Here is a 19,680-nt window from a genome sequence, read left to right as displayed (position 1 = left end):
CTTTTTTTCCTTCAATGCTGCAGACATTTTTTGGTATCCTTCCCCAGATCTGTGCCTCGACACAATCCTGTCTCGGAGCTCTACGGATAATTCCATGGCTTGGTTTTTGCTCTGACATGTGTGTACGCCTTTCCAAATCATGTCCAATCAATTGAATTTCACAGGTGGACTGCACTCAAGTTGTAGATAAATGGAAAAAGGATGCATCTGAGGTCAATTGAGTCTCATAGCAAAGGGTCTGAATACTTATGCAAATAATGTTTTTTTATTTGTCATAAATTTGCAAAAATGTCCAAATCTGTTTTTGTGTAGATGATTAATTTATTTGATCCATTTTAGAATAAGGCTATATCATAACAAAATGTGGGAAAAGTGAAGGGGTCTGAACTTTCAGAATGCACTGTAAATATACATATATAATATGATGCTGGAACAAACCAGGGCTTGTGAAATGTGAGTTCAAAACTTTGTCCTAATATAGCTGGGGGGAAACAGATTTCAATTAGCATAACTCTTCAAAATAATGTTATGTATTGTTACAGATCATAGTCCCTATCGGTCTTAGTTATGACAAATTATATTAGCAGTCTGATAGAGAAATCTGTCCCTCGGATCCCTATCGGCTGACACTGTAGGACAGAGGAAACCAACATCTCCCGTTGAACCTCAGAATCCCTTTGGGTTGTTATGTCAAGAGCAGCTATTGGGCCACTGCTACTGGGAGGGAGAGTGGACTGGAGGAGAAACCCAGAACCATATCTGTGGGGGTGATGTCTAAACAGACTCAGGAGGAGGAGTAGTGAAGGAGTACATGGAGCAAAATGCAAAGGCTGGGGGATCAAGTTCTATCCTTCCTCTTGAGAGCTGGCCTGCGCTCATCAGTCAGTTTGGTGGTTTATCTGAACTGACCCAGAGACGGCCTGTGATTCTACCTAATCGATTCACGTGGGTCAAGTGTTCCTCTGCATGCATTCCACACCACGTTCACGGAGCCACACTATGCTGGATTTAGGATTCACAGATCTTCATCCTCCACTCTGCAAGCTGGACTGACCCTCAAAGACAAAACAATAAAGACTTGTTGAGTTTGATGATACCAATATTAACTTTGGATAAATATCAGATTTGGACAAAGCTTGAATATCCTTGCAGAGGGTTATTTTTTGTTAAACTGTTGATAGATTTTTTTAAATGAAGGTGTACTCTTACTCAAGCCAAACTCTACATGTTACCAGTGAGATCTTATATTTGTTAATAATGGCTATATGCACAATATTTCCCAAACGGCATACAAACAGAAAAGGTACATTTACAACAAAAGGATTTTATTGGACCAGCGGTATGTTTGTATAAACACTTCAAATAGAACAAATATCCAAATTACTACAATTCAGATGAAAGATGGATTTTGTACATAAAAACAAAGGGAAAATCTGCAATGTATAAAAATGTTCAAGTAAAAAAGTAAATATTAAAACAATAGCAAAGACTGATGCATAGTCCTTCATTTGCCAGGCACTTACACTTTCTTTTTCTTTCAGGAGAACCTTAATTCCTTATGTTTTGGTTCAATAAATGACAAATGAACTCTTCCACACAAATCCTCAAATGCCTTGCACATAAAACAATTATATCAAAGAAGCTTAGTACCTTTCTATACAGTGAAAACATACAAAACAGGACCTTGAAAATAAGTTAACAGGTCTCCAAAACAATCCTTCTAGAATACAAAAAGGCATAGTTGTGATCAGTGCATGTTGTAAACATGAATACAAAGCACTACAAAGAAAGGTTTCTCCCACTGATTGGAAAAGCTCAGGTCGCGATAGGGTTGGATGAATGATGGGCAAATGGAGCAGTAACATTCAGACATCTTTGATAGGAGTACAAAACTGTCCATGACAGGATGGCCAATAGCTAGCCTACAATGCTACAGCTCAGATGATCTGTTACCTTTACTCAAATAGCATGTTGAAGCTAATTCATATACTGTCATGACTATACTTTAAATAGATGTACCTTCAAGGCAAGGAAAACTAGTGTTGTGAGCGTTGATTCCATCCACACTCCAGCTAAACGCCACACAAGTGTAATAATGCCATCGCTGGCCCTTCACCTTGTTCTGATCATATCTAACAGGGTGAGACACATTCGATTTTTACACCTAAAGAGGTTGTACCTTAATGTCCCGTTTGGCTCTGGGCAGAAAATGTCCCTTCTGTCTTGTTCATTCGCAAACATGAGCAACAGAAAATATCCAATTGGGGTGAAAACCGTGCCAACATTAACTGTCATTAGTTTCTAGATTAAATGTTATAGACACCATTTGACCTAAGGCACAATATAAGTCCTCATTGTAAAAAAAAATCATTTTAATCCATAGAGACGTGAAGGAGAAGCTCGTCGGATGTTGATCTCTTCTCGGATGGGTCCTCATTTGGGACCCAAGGTCCTTGTTGTTAAGAGACTCTTTCTGCTCTTGCAGACGCTAACTACAGAGGCCAATAAGGCAGAGTAGAATAGTCCTGGAGTGCGAGACACAAATTCAAAAAGGCCAAAACATGCATGCTCACGCACACATGCCAACACCTCTATACGTCCTTCACATACACACTGATCCACCGGTTTGTACAAATCACATTTGTACACAACTGCTCTCACACACACACACACACACACTTGTCACCTCCCCCCATTCCTAACACATTCATACCCTCACACACACAGTGCACCTGGGCCGTGTGTGTTACACCTTGCTCTCGGAGGGCAGTTCGCTGAGGGCAGAGACGATGTCGCTAAAGCAGGAGCGGTCCTTGGGGCTGGGGGCCCAACAGCGAGTCATCAGCTTGTACACCCGGGAAGGACAGCCCTGGGGCAGGGGCAGCTTCCCCCGGCCCTCTCTCAGCTCTGGTAGAGGGGAAGACGTGAGAGAACAACACACAAGGGGTGAGAGCGAGCAAGATGCAGGGAAAGAGGTGAAAGAAGGAGGGATAGAGAAATAAGAAGGACAGAACAGAGCAATAAACCTTAAAGGGGAATTCCACCACTTTTGAAACTTATATTCATCTCCAGCATTACCGCAATGTAAACATATGTGAAAACAGCAGGTATCTATCTATGTTTTATAAAAAATTAAAATAAAAAGTGTGTGCAACATCCTCTAGTGACATTGGTGACGTCATCTGGTATGCATTGTGTGGTTTTAAACAACTATAAGCAGGCAAAGTAAAGTAACCATTAGGAGGGTGACAAAATGTGTGACACTAGAATAGTGGACTTCTACCCCCATCTGGGGTGAAGTAGCATCCTTCAATAACACTCCCAAGCTCCAGTTCGACTGGCCTCACCTTCGAGGACCTTGTCGTGGTCGAGCGCAGCGTGCGGCAGCTCGCCCAGGCTAAACACCTCCCACATGAGCACGCCGAAGGACCACACGTCCGTCTTGGTGGAGTAGTCGTCCTCGAACACGGCCTCGCTTGGCAGCCAACGCAGAGGGATCCACGCCTGCCGGTAGTGATAGTACTCACTGGAGGGGGAGAGAGGACACACAGGTCAGCACCAGGACGGTAACCTCCACTTTGGGTGTTGTTTGGTAGTCTGGCCACTGGGTGTCGCCACAATTTAATCTGTCAATTCATCAAATCAAACAAATTTTATTGGTCACATTAACATGGTTAGCAGATGTTAATGCGAGTGTAGCAAAATGCTTGTACTTCTAGTTCTGACCATGCAGTAAAATCTAACAAGTAATCAGTAGTAGTCAGTATGTTGGCAGCAGCTACTCAATGTTAGTGATGTCTGATGGCCTTGAGATAGAAACTGTTTTTTTTGTCTCGGTCCCAGCTTTGATGCACCTGTACTGCCCTTGCCTTCTGGATGATAGCGGGGTGAACAGGCAGTGGCTCGGGTGGTTGTTGTCCTTGATAATGGCCTTCCTGTGACATCAGGTGGTGTCATCAGGTGGTGTAGTTTGCCCCCGGTGGTGTATTGTGCAGAACTCACTACCCTCTGGAGAGCCTTGCGGTTGTGGGCGGAGCAGTTGCTGTACCAGGCCCGACAGGATGCTCTTGATTGTGCATCTGTAAAAGTTTGAGTGTTTTTGGTGACAAGCCAAATTTCATCAGCCTAAAGGAGGTTGAAGTGGCGCTGTTGCGCCTTCTTCACCAGTTGTCTGTGTGGGTGGACCATTTCAGTTTGTCCGTGATGTATACGCAGAGGAACTTAAATCTTTCCACCTTCTCCATTACTGTGCCGTTGATGTGGATAAGAGGTGCTCCCTCTGCTGTGTGGTGTCACACTCACACTGGTGTTAAATTTTGAGCTGTAGACGATGAACAGCATTCTTACATAGGTATTCCTCTTGTCCAGATGGGTTAGGGGAGTGTGCAGTGTGATTGCAATTGCGTCGTCTGTGAACCTTTTGGGGCGATAAGCAAATTGGAGTGGGTCTAGGGTGTCAGGTAGGGTAGAGGTGATCTGATCCTTGACTAGTCTCTCAAAGCACTTCATGATGACGGAAGTGAGTGCTACGGGGTGATAGTCGTTTAGCTCAGTTACCTTAACTCTCTTGGGAACAGGAACAATGGTGGCCCGCTTGAAGCATGTGGGAACAGCAGACTGGGATAGGGATTGATTGAATATGTCCGTAAACACACCAGCCAGCTGGTCTGCGTATGCTCTGAGGACATGGCTAGGGATGCCGTCTAGGCCGGCAGCCTTGCGAGGGTTAACACGTTTAAAATGTTTTACTCACGTTGGCTGCAGTGAAAGAGAGCCCGCAGGTTTTGGAAGCGGGCCGTGTCGGTGGCACTGTATTGTCCTCAAAGCGAGCAAAAACATTTTTTTTGTCTGTTTGGGAGCATGGACATCGGGGTCCGGGGCCGGTTTTCTTTTTTAGTCTGTGACTGACTGTACAGTTGTGAGAATTACACAAATTAATTTTCATAAAGTCTGCTGCCTCAGTTTGTATGATGGCAATTTGCAAAGACTTTTGGAGGATGTTCTGGTGTCAAGAAGGGCAGCAAAGAAGCCACTTCTCTCCCGGAAAAAAGCTTGCCCGGAGAAGACAAGGTGAGCGCTACCATCAGTCCTGTGTCATGCCAACAGTAAAGCTTCCTGAGACTATTCATGTGTGGGGTTGCTTCTCAGCCAAGGGAGTGGGCTCACTCACAATTTTGCCTAAGGACACAACCATGAATAAAGAATGGTACCAACACATCCTCCGAGAGCAACTCCTCCCAACCATCCAGAAACAGTTTGGTGACGAACAATGCCTTTTCCAGCATGATGGAGCACCTTGCCATAAGGCAAAAGTGATAACTAAGTGGCTCGGGGAACAAAACATAAATATTTTGGGTCCATGGCCAGGAAACTCCCCAGACCTTAATCCCATTGAGAATTTGTGGTCAATCCTCAAGAGGCGGATGGACAAACAAAAACCCACAAATTCTGACAAACTCCAAGCACTGAATAGGCTGCCATCAGTCAGGATGTGGCCCAATAGTTAATTGACAGCATGCCAGAGCAGATTGCAGGGTTCTTGAAAAAGAAGGGTCAACACAGCAAATATTGACTCTTTGCATCAACTTCATGTAATTGTCAATAAAAGCCTTTGACACTTACGAAATGCTTGTAATTATACTGCAGTATTCCATAGTAACATCTGACAAAAATATCTAAAGACACTGAAGCAGCAAACTTTGTGAAAATTAATATGTGTGTCATTCTCAAAACTTTTGGCCACAACTGTAGACCCTGCCACATACCTCTCGTGTCTCAGCCGACTCTACTTTGCCTCTATACTGATGCTTAGCTTGTTTGATTGCCTTGCGGAGGGAATAGCTACACTTTGAATTCGGTCATGTTTCCGGTCGCCTTGTCCTGATTAAAAGCAGTGGTTCGCGCTTTCAGTTTTGGGCGAATGCTGCCATCAATCCACGGTTTCTGGTTGGGGAAGGTTTTAATAATCACAGATGCACTAATAAACTAATAAACACGCTGTTGTTCAACGCTATCCGGAACATATCCCAGTCCACATGATCGAAGCAATTTTGAAGAGTGGAATCAAATTGGTTGGACCAGCGTTGAACAGACCTGAGCGTTTCCTGTTCTAGTTTCTGCCTACAGGCTGGGAGCAACAAAATGGAGTCATGGTCAGATTTGCCGAAAGGAGGGCGAGCTTTATGCGTCACGGAATTTAGAGTAACAATGATCCAGAGTTTTGCCGGCCCGGGTCACGCATTTGATATGCTGATAAAATTTAGGGAGCCTTGTTTTCAGATTAGTCTTGTTAAAGTCCCCAGCTACAATAAATGCAGTCTCAGGATATGTGGTTTCTAGTTTTACATAGAGTCCAATAAAGTTCTTTCAGGACCGTTGAGGTGTCTGCTCACGACTGTGATTATAATCAAAAGAGAATTCTCTTGGTAGATAATGCAGTCCGCATTTGATTGTAAGGAATTCTACGTCAGATGACCAAAAGGACTGGAGTTCCTGTATGTTGTTATGATCACACCACATCTCGTTAATCATAAGGCATACACCCTCACCCTTCTTACCAGAGAGATGTTTGTTTCTGTCGGTGCAATGCGTGAACAAACCAGATGGCTGTACCGACTCTGATAACGTATCCTGAGGGAGCCATGTTTCCGTGAAACAGAGAATGTTACAATCTCTGATGTCTCTTTGGAAGGCAACCCTTGCTTGGATTTCGTCTACCTTGTTGTCAAGAGACTGGACATTGGCAAGTAGTATACTCGGGAGCAGTGGGCCCGTCTACGGAACCTGGCCAGAAGACCGCTCCGTCTGCCCCTTCTGCGGCGCCGTGGTTTTGGGTCACCTGCTGGGATCCGATAAATTGTCCTGGGTGGTGGACCGCTTCAGGAAAGTTGTATTCCTGGTCATAATGTTGGTAAGTTGACATTGCTCTTATATCCAATAGTTTCTCCCGGCTGTATGTAATAAGACTTAAGCTTTCCTGCTAGCTACTGCCCTCATTCAATGCCATTTTGACTATGCTAGTACTTCCTGGTTTGGGGCTTATCTAAACTTATGAAGGGGAAGCTCCAGATAGCCCAGAATAAGCTGATCAGGGTTGTACTGAAGGTGAGTCCACATACTCACATAGGCAGGAGCTGCTTTCAGGAACTAAACTGGCTGCCTGTCGAGGTTACGGTGTCCCAGATTAGTGTCCTGCGCCCAGATATCTAAGTGATTACTTTCCTCGTGTTAGGGATGCACACAATCACAGCACCAGATACGGGTTCAGGAGTAATGCTGGGAAAAGTACTTTCTTGTATACTGGAGCCTCAGAATGGAATGAGTTGCCTCTGCCCATAAAAACAACGTCCTCTCTGGGCAGCTTTAAAAATAAAGTAAAAATATGTTTGATGTCTACTGTGCCCATATGAATAACCCCTATAATGTAACTGGAATGATGAGATTGATGTTCTTCTTCTATGTTTTTTAAAAATTATTTCACTGTCATACTGTGTTCGATCTTGTCTAGCCATCTTGTCTCAAGAGGACCACAATGGAAATAATTCCCATACTTTATTGTGCGTTATCCTCAATTTTATGCATGTATGGCTTTTTCAAGTTGTGTGTGCTTTTAAATTTAAAAAATGGTTGAATTAATAAACTCAACAGTGTAAGAAATACATTTGAAAAAATTTAAAAATACTGCATAGTTTCCTAAGAGTGCGAAGCGAGGTGGCCATCTGTTGGTGCCTTTTTCACTATACTTATCACAGGTCTCTTTAAATGGAGACTTTGGGAAATCTAAATTATCGATACAATTATGCTGTGACTGGATTCATTGAAACTAATAAAAACCATAAGTATGGTTTTCAACCGCAAGGGATCTTTCCTGGTTAAATCAAGATTTAATCAATTGTAATCTTACTCGTTGTAGACATCTTTGCTGAGCCCCAGTGCAGACACCTTGACCTGTCTCTTGGCGCTGATCAGACAGTTGCGGGTGGCTAGGTCCTTGTGGACGAAGCGCTGATTGGATAGATGCTCCATCCCCCGGGCAACCTGCAGACACACCCCCACCTGAGGGAAAGAGAGAGTGGGACATACGGAGCATTAAATCACTGTGTTTTCAAGCATATATGTGCCTTCAAGTGAGTGAGTTAGTGCGTGTGTTTTAAGCATTTGAATGGCTTTTTTAAAATTACATCTTCTAGTTAATCTGTTTCTCCTTCTGAGTGGTCCAACAGACAGTGAAAGCCAGTGGCATGATGCAACAGGAGAGCCTTACTATAAGCACCAGCTACCAAATCCTGGCCTACTGCACTGAAGCCAACCCTAATTAAGATGCTCAATTATGCCTTTTTGTGTGTGTAAACTGACCTTCTGCTTGGTACTGAGGTGATGGGACTTGGGTTTCTCCTCCTTGTTCTTGGACATCTTGAGGTATTGCTTCAGGTCCCCCTAGGAACATATACACAGGTCTGGGGTGGATGCTAAATCATGGATGTTTTTTTTTTTAAGTACACCCGCACACGTTTTTCAATGCACTGGGGTCAGTGTGTTCGTACGTAGCTCATATTTTAAATAGTCTTTATTTTATTAAGGCATTTAACCTTAATACCTATGTATTTCAATGATGCAATTAACTGCCATGTCGGATACATAAATAAAGTGTGTGTGTGTAGAGAGTAGGGTGAAGTTAAGTTGCCCGAAGACACTGATCTTGGGTCAGTTTAGCATTTCCCCCACTAATGGTTAAGGTTTGGGGGAGGGGAAGCTGACCCTAGATCTGTACCTAGGGGAAACTTCACCCTGGAGCGTAAGCAGGTAGCTCCCTCCTTACCAATTCAGCATACTCCAGTATGAGGTAGTGAGGCTCGACTTCTCTACACATGCCCAGTAGGCACACAAGGTTGGGGTGGCCCAGCTTGCCGAACATCTCAACCTCGCGACGGAACTCCAGGTGCAGAGTCTCGTCCCGCGTCTGCAGACTCTTCACCAGCACCACCGTCTCCTCCTCATCCTCACTGCCTCTTCCTCCTGCCGACATGATGCCCTTGGCTTTGGCCAGGAACACCTCGCCAAACTCACCTTTCCCTGTGTAGGAGAGGGGAATCAATATAATTTTATATAGCCTTTATTTATACAGGTCAACAAAGAACAAATTCTTATTTCCAATGACGATGTGTGTGTGCACATGCATGTGTTGCTCTATACCCAGAGTGGTGATGGGGGTCAGGTTGGCACGGGGGTAGTGCCCTTTGTCGTGGCTGCTGTGGCGCTTGTTGCTGGAGCTGCTGGCCGTGGTGCCCATGTTGGTAAGTGCCACCTCCTCCTGGATCTCAGCGGTGGCCTGTCCGTTGGTCTGCACCGTGCCCCCTGTAGTGCCAGGACAAAATGGCATCCTTCAATACCGGTAACTAAACATGACTGCTTGTACATACTCCATCGTCCTCTTCTTATTTCTAGGTACAGAAATTTTAAAGAAATACAGCCATGGAAATGAAATGAATCACTTGAAACAGTTCCGTTTTAGAGCTTCAAGAGGATGTGTTTATTTTAATTAGACATTTATTGATACCGTATTTTTTTAAATGCCGACACCAATATTGACTTTACATATTGGTGCATGTCACTAGTAATAAATGTCAACGTGTAGTTGTTGTACTGCATACTTGTAATGTTTTCAATACATTTCACACTACCAGGAAAACCATACACTTGAATTCAACTGAATGGAATAGACTGCGAACGCTGACCGTTGAGGTGCTCTGTCTCGGCCTCCTCTCCCTCGGGGCCCTTTAGTCTCTTGGCGTTGCGTCTCTTCTTGCAGTAGAACATCAGGCCCAGGACAATGATGATGTAGGCCACGGCGGCGCCCACCGATAGGCCGATTGTCTGGATCATCTTGTATGGCGCCTTTTCGTCATCCTCCAACGAGTGGTGCACAGGCTTCTCTGTTGACACACACACACACACACAAAAAGAGTCCGGTGATGTGCTTCTCTATTGAATTAAAAAGTATTTTATTGGAGTCTACTGAATCACCATCTCAACCTCAGATGTCAAGTGGACACCTCAAGATGACACCTCTCAATTACATTCTTTCTAAATGAGACATTGCTACTATCATTACACATTCAAGAGCCAAAAGAAGTATTTACAGTTTGGGGGACTGCTTTATTTCCTCCACCTACCACAACCGTTAAAATACTTTAGACAGCTGCGTCAGGTACACAAAGTTTACTTTAGGTTTTTTCCCCTGGTGTCTTACCTACGACATAGAGCTCTGCCGAGGTGTGGCCGATATTGCAGCTGTTGCCAGCAATGCATGTGTAGCTTCCCGTGTCTTCCACACTCACGTCGTGGATGACCAGAGAACCGTTGGGCATCTTCTGAAACCTGGAAAGCAAACAGCACAGGAGTGAGTCCGTGTCTGCATTCAATTATTTTCCCTCGTTTACGCCCATTCACAGTTGATCCAGTTCTATTTCACTTCCTACCCCTTCCCCCTGGCCCTAACCCTTTAATATCAGAGGGGTCTCGAGGTCTAAGCAGTGTAGTAAAAAGCACTTCCACCATATTGCATTTGCCTTATTGTATTTACCAGACAATGAAAGGTTAGGCCTAAGGGAAGGGAATTAGGACTGGCTGATAGCAATATGGCAAAGGCTAGATAGACATCTTCCCTACCATGATAAAAAAAAACTATCAAAACATGCTGTTTAGCACGGTGTTCAGAACGAAAAACCCACAAATGAGAAACCAAATACTACAAAAATGACTTTGGGCCTTAACAAAACAGAGTTGTGGTTCTCTACCTGCTCTTGCGAGGCTCCAGGAACTTGTCTTTCTTTTTCCACTGGATAAAGGGCTGGGGGTCGCCGGTGGCCTGGCAGTGCAGAATGGCTGTGTGGCCCTGGTAAACAGTGGTGTGCTCCGGCTCCATATTAAATGTTATATACACTGGGAGAGAGAGAGAGAAGGAAATAAAGAAATAGTGGAAGTGTTGGTTAAGTTGGATTTAGATGTGTTGAAGTCTAGAGACAGCTTTAGTGATGCCATTAGCACTGTTGAAATCAGATAACGTAGTTCTGCCATCTTGAGTACTGACGTTTTTGTTTCTAAATCTAACCCTGGAACTTAGTCAATTACTGTCACGGGTTGGCTGGAGCATACACATTTTTCACAGGTAGAAATCAATCTCTGGTTAAAAAGTAGAGGACGACAACCGTTGGATCCTTGGTCTGTGTGGTGTCTGGTTGTATAGGTGGCAGGATATGGTGTGTCTGTGACCTGCATTGGTGTGGTTGGCATTAGTGCCACTAGTGTTAGTGAAGGGATACCTGCTACGGTGAGCTGCACAGCGGCTGTGATCTGGCCCTGCAGGCTGTTGGAAGCCAGGCAGGTGTAGTTGCCCGCATCGTCCCTCGTCACCAGTGCGAAGTGGAGCACGCCGCCGGTCTGTACTACATTCTCTGGCAGCTCACTGCCATCTGCAAGGGGGGAATATTAGAGATTCACATTTATTGTCCTACAAGTGGAGCACAGCTCACACATTAGATAGACTAAAACTATTTAGAAACCACAGCAGGAAACAAACAGTGTAACAGTTGAGAGAGCAGTCCAATATCAACCCCCTAGCCCAGGCTAATGAAATTCCATTCCTGGAGGGTCGAATACTCTTCTGGATTTTATTCTAACCTTCATGTGTCGGAGACATATGTAGAAACAAAAAAAGTGTAGAAACAAAAAAGTGTTTAAGCCCTCTAGCACCTCGATTGAATAGCCCCTCGACCCTACCCCTAAACACATACATCTACAATTAAACAATGGGTGTAAAAAAAAAAATGCCAGAAAATCTGACTATGCCAATAAGCTAGGAAGTTATTACCATATTGCTTACACCCATGTTATCCTTTGAGATCAACTAGAAGCATCTAGGTACAAGGGGTAGGGGCTAAGAGTAGATTTTGGATTGAGCAACATTGTACGTGTGTGTGTCTCTGAGTCCTAAGGCAGGCAAGGAGGTCCGAACACCCACCTGCTTTGGTCCACTGGATGGTGGGGATCTCGCGGCCCTTGGCGGAGCACTGCACAGTGCCCTCCTTGTCCAACTCCAGACACTGGGAGGGCTGGGGGGTGGGGGTGAACTTCAGCTTCTCTGCAGGGAGGAGACAACCGTGTTGGTGACAGAACGTGGAGTAGAGAGACACAAGCATACACATCTCCAAGCATATACACACACACGGTTTCCGTAAGGAAAATTTGGCACTGGCCAAATGACCAGGAAGAATACAGTTCAGACATTTGATACATTTACCAGTCATCCATATGCATTGGACGCGTTACCCATTAGGTCTTCCACCCACACAGCCAGCACCATCAATAAATTAGCGATATTGGCCAAAAGAAACACTTCGATGTCCTTAAACAGCCTATAACTAATGACAAAATACTATTTATTCCTTGTGTTTTGATGTGTAGCATATGCAAAACTGAATTTCTTTATACTTGTCAGAAAGGCTGACAGTAAAGGCTGTCTGCTGTACAGATATAGCCGTTCAGAAAGGGGATAATTTGTTAATTTTCTAACAGATTAGCGTTTATTGTAGTAGTCTGGTAGGCCTAAAACATTCTTCCTCACCTCCTATGGTGAAGTCAGTTGGAGCGCCGGTGCGCACTACCTTCATATTATAGGCCTGCAGTATAATAGGTTACACAACACCAAACCTTCACAAAAACGTCTAAACTTTATTAGGGTAATATCAAAAATAAAAGAAAATGGCTCAACAGAATGAAACAAAACACTTGTCCATAAAGTTTTGAACCGGCTATATTGCAGCAATTAACAAGGCAGGCTAATGCCTACCGTACCCAACAAATGCAAGCAATAGGCTAATGATACAGAGCACACCATTGAAAAAAAGACAGATCAAAATTAAATTTAGCCAACAAAAATGTCTCAACAGAATGAAATGAAACATGTTTTGCATATTTAAAGAACTGGTTTAGATTAATAAATAGGCCTACAATAAATAAATATTTCAAAATGTCATCCTACCTGAATATCAAGTTGCAGTCTGCATTTGGCCGTGCCAACATTCATCTCATCTTTGTCCGCTACAATATTAGAACTTGTGCATACAGGGGACATACCCCTTGTAGCAGGGATCCAGACTAACATTTTCCCTAAGTGTTCAGTGTGTGGCACCAACCCATGATTTAGTCACACCAAAAATGTTCACAGCATCATGCAATATAAAAAAACATTGTAGGCCTATCATGTTATAAAGTAATTCAGTGCTTAATTAAAAAAGTTTATCATCTTTTCATGTGATTCAAAATATTTATGTCCAACCACTCCAGTGTTTGTCATGCATTTTGGGTAGAAAATTATACTATTGTTATATTTTACTGTTAATATTTGATCATTTTGGGGGGTTCAAAAGAGATGACTTTGCCTGCATCTTTATGTGATCTAATATCAGACTAATTAATTTGGGGTCAATTCACCACCTGAGTAAGTGGAAACTCAAAACACATGCTAGTAGCCATGTATCAAATCTAACAGTACATTTAATGTCCCCAAAAAACATTGCAGTTGTACTACTTGCCTACTGCCCAATGAGGCCTATGCACTCACAATGGCCAATGAGCAGCTCATGCGCTTCATAATCTCACAGCCATATCAAATATCTTATTTGTAAAATAGTTGCTATTGAACTCAAAATTAAAAGTTTAGAAATAAAAAAGTATATCGACAGAAAGCTGAGAACATCCTCTCTCCACCTGTGACAACAGGATAGCTGTGTTTTTAAAATGTTATACAATCAGAACACTTCATTCTCCTGGAGCATTTTTTCCCCCGGGAAAGGAACGAGTGGCTCGCTCGACACGGCAGCAGGCTCCAGCGAAACCAGTGCAGGGGCAGGAAAGCAGACACTTTCATTACAGGAATCATGAGGATAATGCACTTTACTGTTTGGAGTGAGGTAAATTAAATGTGCAGCTCGCACCGATGCGACCAATAGATTTTTTAAACTAAATGCTTGCAGTCTGGAGCCATGCCTTCTAACTTTCGTTTTACTTCAATGAAAAAGGCCCAAATCTTCATAATCAACAGTAGCCTAAGCCAAGGCTCCTATCTCTCTCCTCAGCGGGGCAGCCCCAGGCACTTTGGCCAGCTCCAATTCTATTTATCGGAATTTCACTTAATTTGAAATCGACCAAAAGCTGGCAATTACCAGCTAACGGAAACCCTGAAATACACATATAACATGGCACTCCCACACACAAAGTTCTTTCTCTCGCTCACATACATACACACAGGGCACACCACAAACACATTATGGCACTACCACACACTTGCATGCTGTCTCTCTCTCTTACAAACTCACACCTACGCATGTGCGCGCAGACACACACTCACCAAGAACGAAGACCCTGGCCCGGCCCTCCACCCTCCCAGCCTCCGTCTGGCTCCGACACATGTACAGGTGGTTATCGTACACCTCCACGCTGTTGATCCTCAGGGTCCCGTTGGGGTACAGCTTAAAGCGAATGTCCTACAATCAAAAGATAAATGGGTTAACAATAGGTTTCATAGAAATTAAAGTTACAGATTGCACCTTCATGCATATTTATAGTTCTGGGCATAAAAAAGTTAATCTGTATTGCAGCACAGCTTCATAGTTAATGTAAATGCACCGGCAGGGGCCTATTTGAGAAATGCATTTCATTACATGGATTATCATTTGACAATTCTTAAATTAACTTGATACTGCAAGAGAGAATATCACACTCACAATGTCCAGAACCGTGTGTAAATATAAGTATATACACTCAGTGTACCAAACATAACATATTGAGCTGCAACTCCGTTTCCCTCAGAACAGCCTCAATTCATCGGGGGCGTTGACGACAAGGTGCTGGAAGCGTTCCACGGGGAGGCTGGCCCATGTTGACTCCTGCGATTCCCACAGCTGTGTCAAGTTGGCTGCATGTCCTTTTAAATATTTTGTCTTACCCATTTACCCTCTGAATGGAACGCGCACACAATCTACGTCTCAAGGCTTAAAAGTACTTATTTAACCTGTCTCTTCCCCTTCATCTACACTGACTTAAGTCAATTTAACAAGTGACTTCAATACAGCATCATAGATTTCACCTGGATTTAACTGGTCAATCTATGTCATGGAAAGAGCAGGTGGTCCTAATGTTTAGTACACTCGGCGTGTAGTAGTTCTTAGTGTATGTTCCCACTTCTTTTCAGAATGACCAGGATACAGTTCGGACCACAGGACTGACCTCGGCGGTGATGGGGATGAAGTTGCGGTACCAGGTAACCTCGGGATGGGGCGTGGCGCGGGTGTGGCAATGCAGGTACCCAGGGAGGCCCTCCTCCAGTTGGCTGTCTTCTGGCTTCGTCACCCACTCCGGAGGGGCTAGGGGATACACACATTTAGCATCTCTTAAAAAGTAGTGTCTACACCCAATACATTTCAGCAGGTGCAGGTCACAACAAATGCCACAATCCTGGAGAGCCACAGTCCTTCAGAGTTCTGTCCAACTCCCACCTCAGCAGTGAAATACCTGAGTCGTGTTCATTAGGGCACACTGTAGAAAAATTGTGGATGTGAAACCAGACCAGCTTGGCATGGCTCAGTAGTATGAAAAGCCTTTAGGGTCTTGAGGTCTATACTCACTGGCCACGGTGACGGTCAGCTCCTGCCTCCTGATACCGGCCTTGTTCTGGCCCACGCAGGTATACAGTCCAGAGTCTTCCCCCTGGGTGGGGCTGAAGACCAGCTCCAGTCCGTCCTGGTAGACCCTGCCCTCTGAGGGGACGCGTTCCCCGCCCCGCTCCCACCACACATCGGGCTCCGGGTGGCCGCGAGGGGGGCGGCAGGAAACCCTCTCCAGGGAGTTTGCCGAGAAGACCCGGGTCTGGCTGGGGCCCATCTCCTCGATCTCTGTAAGGGGTGGGAGGAAGTATTTGAAGTGATAGTCCATCATGACATCAGTAATAGAAAACAAAAACCATGAATTAAGACTGCAAAACAAATATCTTGTGTCCTAATCATGAAGGCAATGCAGTATACCACTCAACTGCAGAGTAGAACTGTTGACCATGCCATGCAAATCCAGCTAAAAATTGCGCAGATTAGCGTGCAATAAACTTAATAAATGGCATTATACTGTGACAGGGTACAGTGAGTTAGACACAAAGTGAAGATTTCAAACATCTGTCTTGAGACAGTGTGTCAAAACTGTGCATGTCTGTGTGTGCTCCCTTACCTGCTAGGTTCACAGTGGCCTCCAGAGTGACAGGGAGTCCGCGGGGCCCTTTGGCTACACATTTGTAGAGCCCAGTGTTTCTGGGCTTCACCTGGGTTATGAGTAGGGAGCCGTTGTTCAACATCACCAACCTAGGGAGGAAGAGAAAGAAACATCAAAACAAAACACTGAACATTTTCTGGAAAGTTGGCCAACTCAGGAAAGAGGACTTGTTTGACATTTTCTGAATATTTTTACATTTTAAAAAGGACTCTTGGAAGAGATACTAATAAAACAATAAAACATTAGCGGAATTCACCTCAATGTCGACATGCTTCCAAAACATTCATAAACAACATGCACACACACAGGCTTAGAGTGGATGTTTATAGTAGAAACCGTCATTCCAATCTAGGAGACGGTACTTAGCCTTCACGCATCTGGTGTGTGTGTGTAATACATACATGTCTAACTCACTGAACCATGTCACAGTATAATGCCATTTATGAATTTTTCATTTTTTAAATTTTTCATTTTTCTAATCTGCATCTTTAGCTGGATTTGAACACCAGGGTCTAAATAAATACTATATATATATATATATATATATATATATATATATATATATATATATATATATATATATATATATATATATATATATAAATATAATTATAATATAATATAAATATATATATATATATAAAAAGAGAGCGAGAGAGCGAGAGCGAGATATATATATATATATATAGCCTGGCCAACCCTATTCCTGGAGAGCTACCCTCCTGCAGGTTTTCGCTCCAATTCTAATCTAGCGCACCTAACTCTAATAATTAGCTGGTTGATAAACCGAGTCAGGTCAGTTACTACTGGGGTTGGAGCGAAAACCTTCAGGGGGGGGAGCTCTCCAGGAACAGGAGCTCTCCAGGAACGGAGAGAGATTACATGCACCTTAGCCAAATACATTTACTCAGTTTTTCCCAATTACTGACATTTAATCCTTGTAAAAATGTCATATCTTAGGTCAGTTAGGATCACCACTTTATTTTAGGAATGCAAAATGTCAGAATAATAGTCAAATTATTTAATTCAGCTTATATTTCTTTCATCACATTCCCAGTAGGTCAGAAGTTTACATACACTCAAGTTGTTTTTGGTAGCATTGCTTAACTTGGGTCAAACATTTTGGGTAGCCTTCCACACTAAGTTGAGTGAATTTTGGCCCATTCCTCCTGACAGAGCTGGTGTCAGAGAGTCAGGTTTGTAGGCCTCCTTGCTCACACACGCTTTTTCAGTTCTGCCCACAAATTTTCTATGGGATTGAGGGCAGGGCTTTGTGATAGCCACTCCAATACCTTGATTTTGTTGTTCTTAAGCCATTTTGCCACAACATTGGAAGTATGCTTGGGGTCATTGTCCATTTGGAAGACCCATTTGCGACCATGCTTTAACTTCCTGACTGATGTCTTGAGATGTTGCTTCAATATATCCATAATTTTCCTACCTCATGATGCCAACTATTTTGTGAAGTGCACCTCCTGCAGCAAAGCCCCCCCCACAACATGATGCTGCCTCCCCGTGCTTCACGGTTGGGTTGGTGTTCTCCGGCTTAAAAGCCTCCCCCTTTTTCCTCCAAACATAACGATGGTCATTATGGCCAAACAGTTGTTTCATCAGACCAGAGGACATTTCTCCAAAAACTACGATCTTTGTCCCCATGTGCAGTTGCAAACCGTAGTCTGGCTTTTTTATGGCGGTTTTGGAGCAGTGGCTTCTTCCTTGCTGAGCAGCCTTTCAGGTTATGTCGACATAGGACTCGTTTTACTGTGGATATAGATACTTTTGTACCCGTTTCCTCCAGCATCTTCACAAGGTCCTTTGCTGATGTTCTGAGATTGATTTGCACTTTTCGCACGTTCATCTCTAGGAGACAGAACGCGTCTCCTTCCTGAGCGGTATGACGGCTGCGTGGTCTCATGGTGTTTATACTTGCATACTACTGTTTGTATAGATTAACGTTGTACCTTCAGGCATTTGGAAATTGCTCCCAAGGATGAACCAACAATTATTTTTCTGACGTCTTGGCTGATTTCTTTTGATTTTCCCATGATGTCAATCAAAGAGGCACTGAGTTTGAAGGTAGGCCTTGAAATACATCCACAGGTACACCTCCAATTGACTCAAATTATGTCAATTAGCCTATCAGAAGCTTCTAAAGCCATGACATAATTTTCTGGAATTTTACAAGCTGTTTAACAGTCAGAGTATGTAAATCTGACCCACTAGAATTGTGATACAGTGAATTATAAGTGAAATAATCTGTCTGTAAACAATTGTTGGATAAAGTACTTGTGTCATGCACATAGTAGATGTCCTAACCGACTTGCCAAAACTATAGTTTGTTAACAAGAAATGTGTGAAGTGGTTGAAAAACGAGTTAATGACTCCAACCTAAGTGTACGTAAACTTCCGACTTCAACTATATGTATGTACAGTGCCTTGCGAAAGTATTCGGCCCCCTTGAACTTTGCGACCTTTTGCCACATTTCAGGCTTCAAACATAAAGATATAAAACTGTATTTTTTTGTGAAGAATCAACAAGTGGGACACAATCATGAAGTGGAACGACATTTATTGGATATTTCAAACTTTAACAAATCAAAAACTGAAAAATTGGGCGTGCAAAATTATTCAGCCCCTTTACTTTCAGTGCAGCAAACTCTCTCCAGAAGTTCAGTGAGGATCTCTGAATGATCCAATGTTGACCTAAATGACTAATGATGATAATACAATCCACCTGTGTGTAATCAAGTCTCCGTATAAATGCACCTGCACTGTGATAGTCTCAGAGGTCCGTTAAAAGCGCAGAGAGCATCATGAAGAACAAGGAACACACCAGGCAGGTCCGAGAATACTTTCGCAAGGCACTGTATGTATGTATGTATGTATGTATGTATGTATGTATGTATGTATGTATGTAGTGCCAGTCAAAAGTTTGGACACCTACTCATTCAAGGGTATTCCTTTATTCTTACTATTTTCTACATTGTAAATTAATAGTGAAGACATCAAAACTATGAAATAGCACATGGAGTCATGTAGTAACCAAAAAAGTGTTATTTTATATTTGAGATTCTTCAAAGCACTTGTTGGCTGCTTTTCCTTCACTCTGTGGTCTAACTCATCCCAAACCATCCCAATTGGGTTGAGGTCAGGTGATTGTGGAGGCCAAGTCATCTGATGCAGCACTCATCACTCTCCTTGGTCAAATAACCCTTACACAGCCTGGCGGTGTGTTGCGTCATTGTCCTGTTGAAAAACACATGATAGTCCCACTGAGCCCAAACATGATGGGATGGCGTATCGCTGCCGAATGCTGTGGTAGCAATGCTTGTTAAGTGTGTTTGAATTGTAAATAAATCACTG

At 43.3% G+C, this 19,680-nt stretch overlaps 1 protein-coding gene across 1 annotated transcript in view; it reads right to left on the bottom strand.

Annotated features, from left to right (window-relative positions):
* Positions 1 to 1,304: 1,304 nt before the first annotated feature.
* Positions 1,305 to 19,680, bottom strand: part of LOC110486071 (inactive tyrosine-protein kinase 7) — a 41,691-nt gene continuing 23,315 nt past the window's right edge. Inside the window, exons 6-20 of the mRNA XM_021557394.2 lie at positions 16,276 to 16,406; positions 15,684 to 15,950; positions 15,286 to 15,422; positions 14,408 to 14,543; positions 12,020 to 12,139; positions 11,322 to 11,471; positions 10,797 to 10,941; positions 10,250 to 10,377; positions 9,735 to 9,932; positions 9,193 to 9,354; positions 8,819 to 9,072; positions 8,356 to 8,436; positions 7,904 to 8,055; positions 3,348 to 3,526; positions 1,305 to 2,907 (exon numbers count right to left, since the gene is read on the bottom strand). Of these exons, the coding sequence (XP_021413069.2) occupies positions 2,747 to 2,907; positions 3,348 to 3,526; positions 7,904 to 8,055; positions 8,356 to 8,436; positions 8,819 to 9,072; positions 9,193 to 9,354; positions 9,735 to 9,932; positions 10,250 to 10,377; positions 10,797 to 10,941; positions 11,322 to 11,471; positions 12,020 to 12,139; positions 14,408 to 14,543; positions 15,286 to 15,422; positions 15,684 to 15,950; positions 16,276 to 16,406 (2,401 nt within the window). The 3' untranslated portion in view covers positions 1,305 to 2,746. The remainder of the gene's footprint in view (positions 2,908 to 3,347; positions 3,527 to 7,903; positions 8,056 to 8,355; positions 8,437 to 8,818; positions 9,073 to 9,192; positions 9,355 to 9,734; positions 9,933 to 10,249; positions 10,378 to 10,796; positions 10,942 to 11,321; positions 11,472 to 12,019; positions 12,140 to 14,407; positions 14,544 to 15,285; positions 15,423 to 15,683; positions 15,951 to 16,275; positions 16,407 to 19,680) is intronic.

Source organism: Oncorhynchus mykiss, chromosome 13, assembly GCF_013265735.2.
Source record: "Oncorhynchus mykiss isolate Arlee chromosome 13, USDA_OmykA_1.1, whole genome shotgun sequence".
Taxonomy (NCBI): Eukaryota; Metazoa; Chordata; class Actinopteri; order Salmoniformes; family Salmonidae; genus Oncorhynchus; species Oncorhynchus mykiss.
Note: the sequence above shows the minus strand (reverse complement) of the source record. Positions and strands in the feature narration are given on the sequence as shown.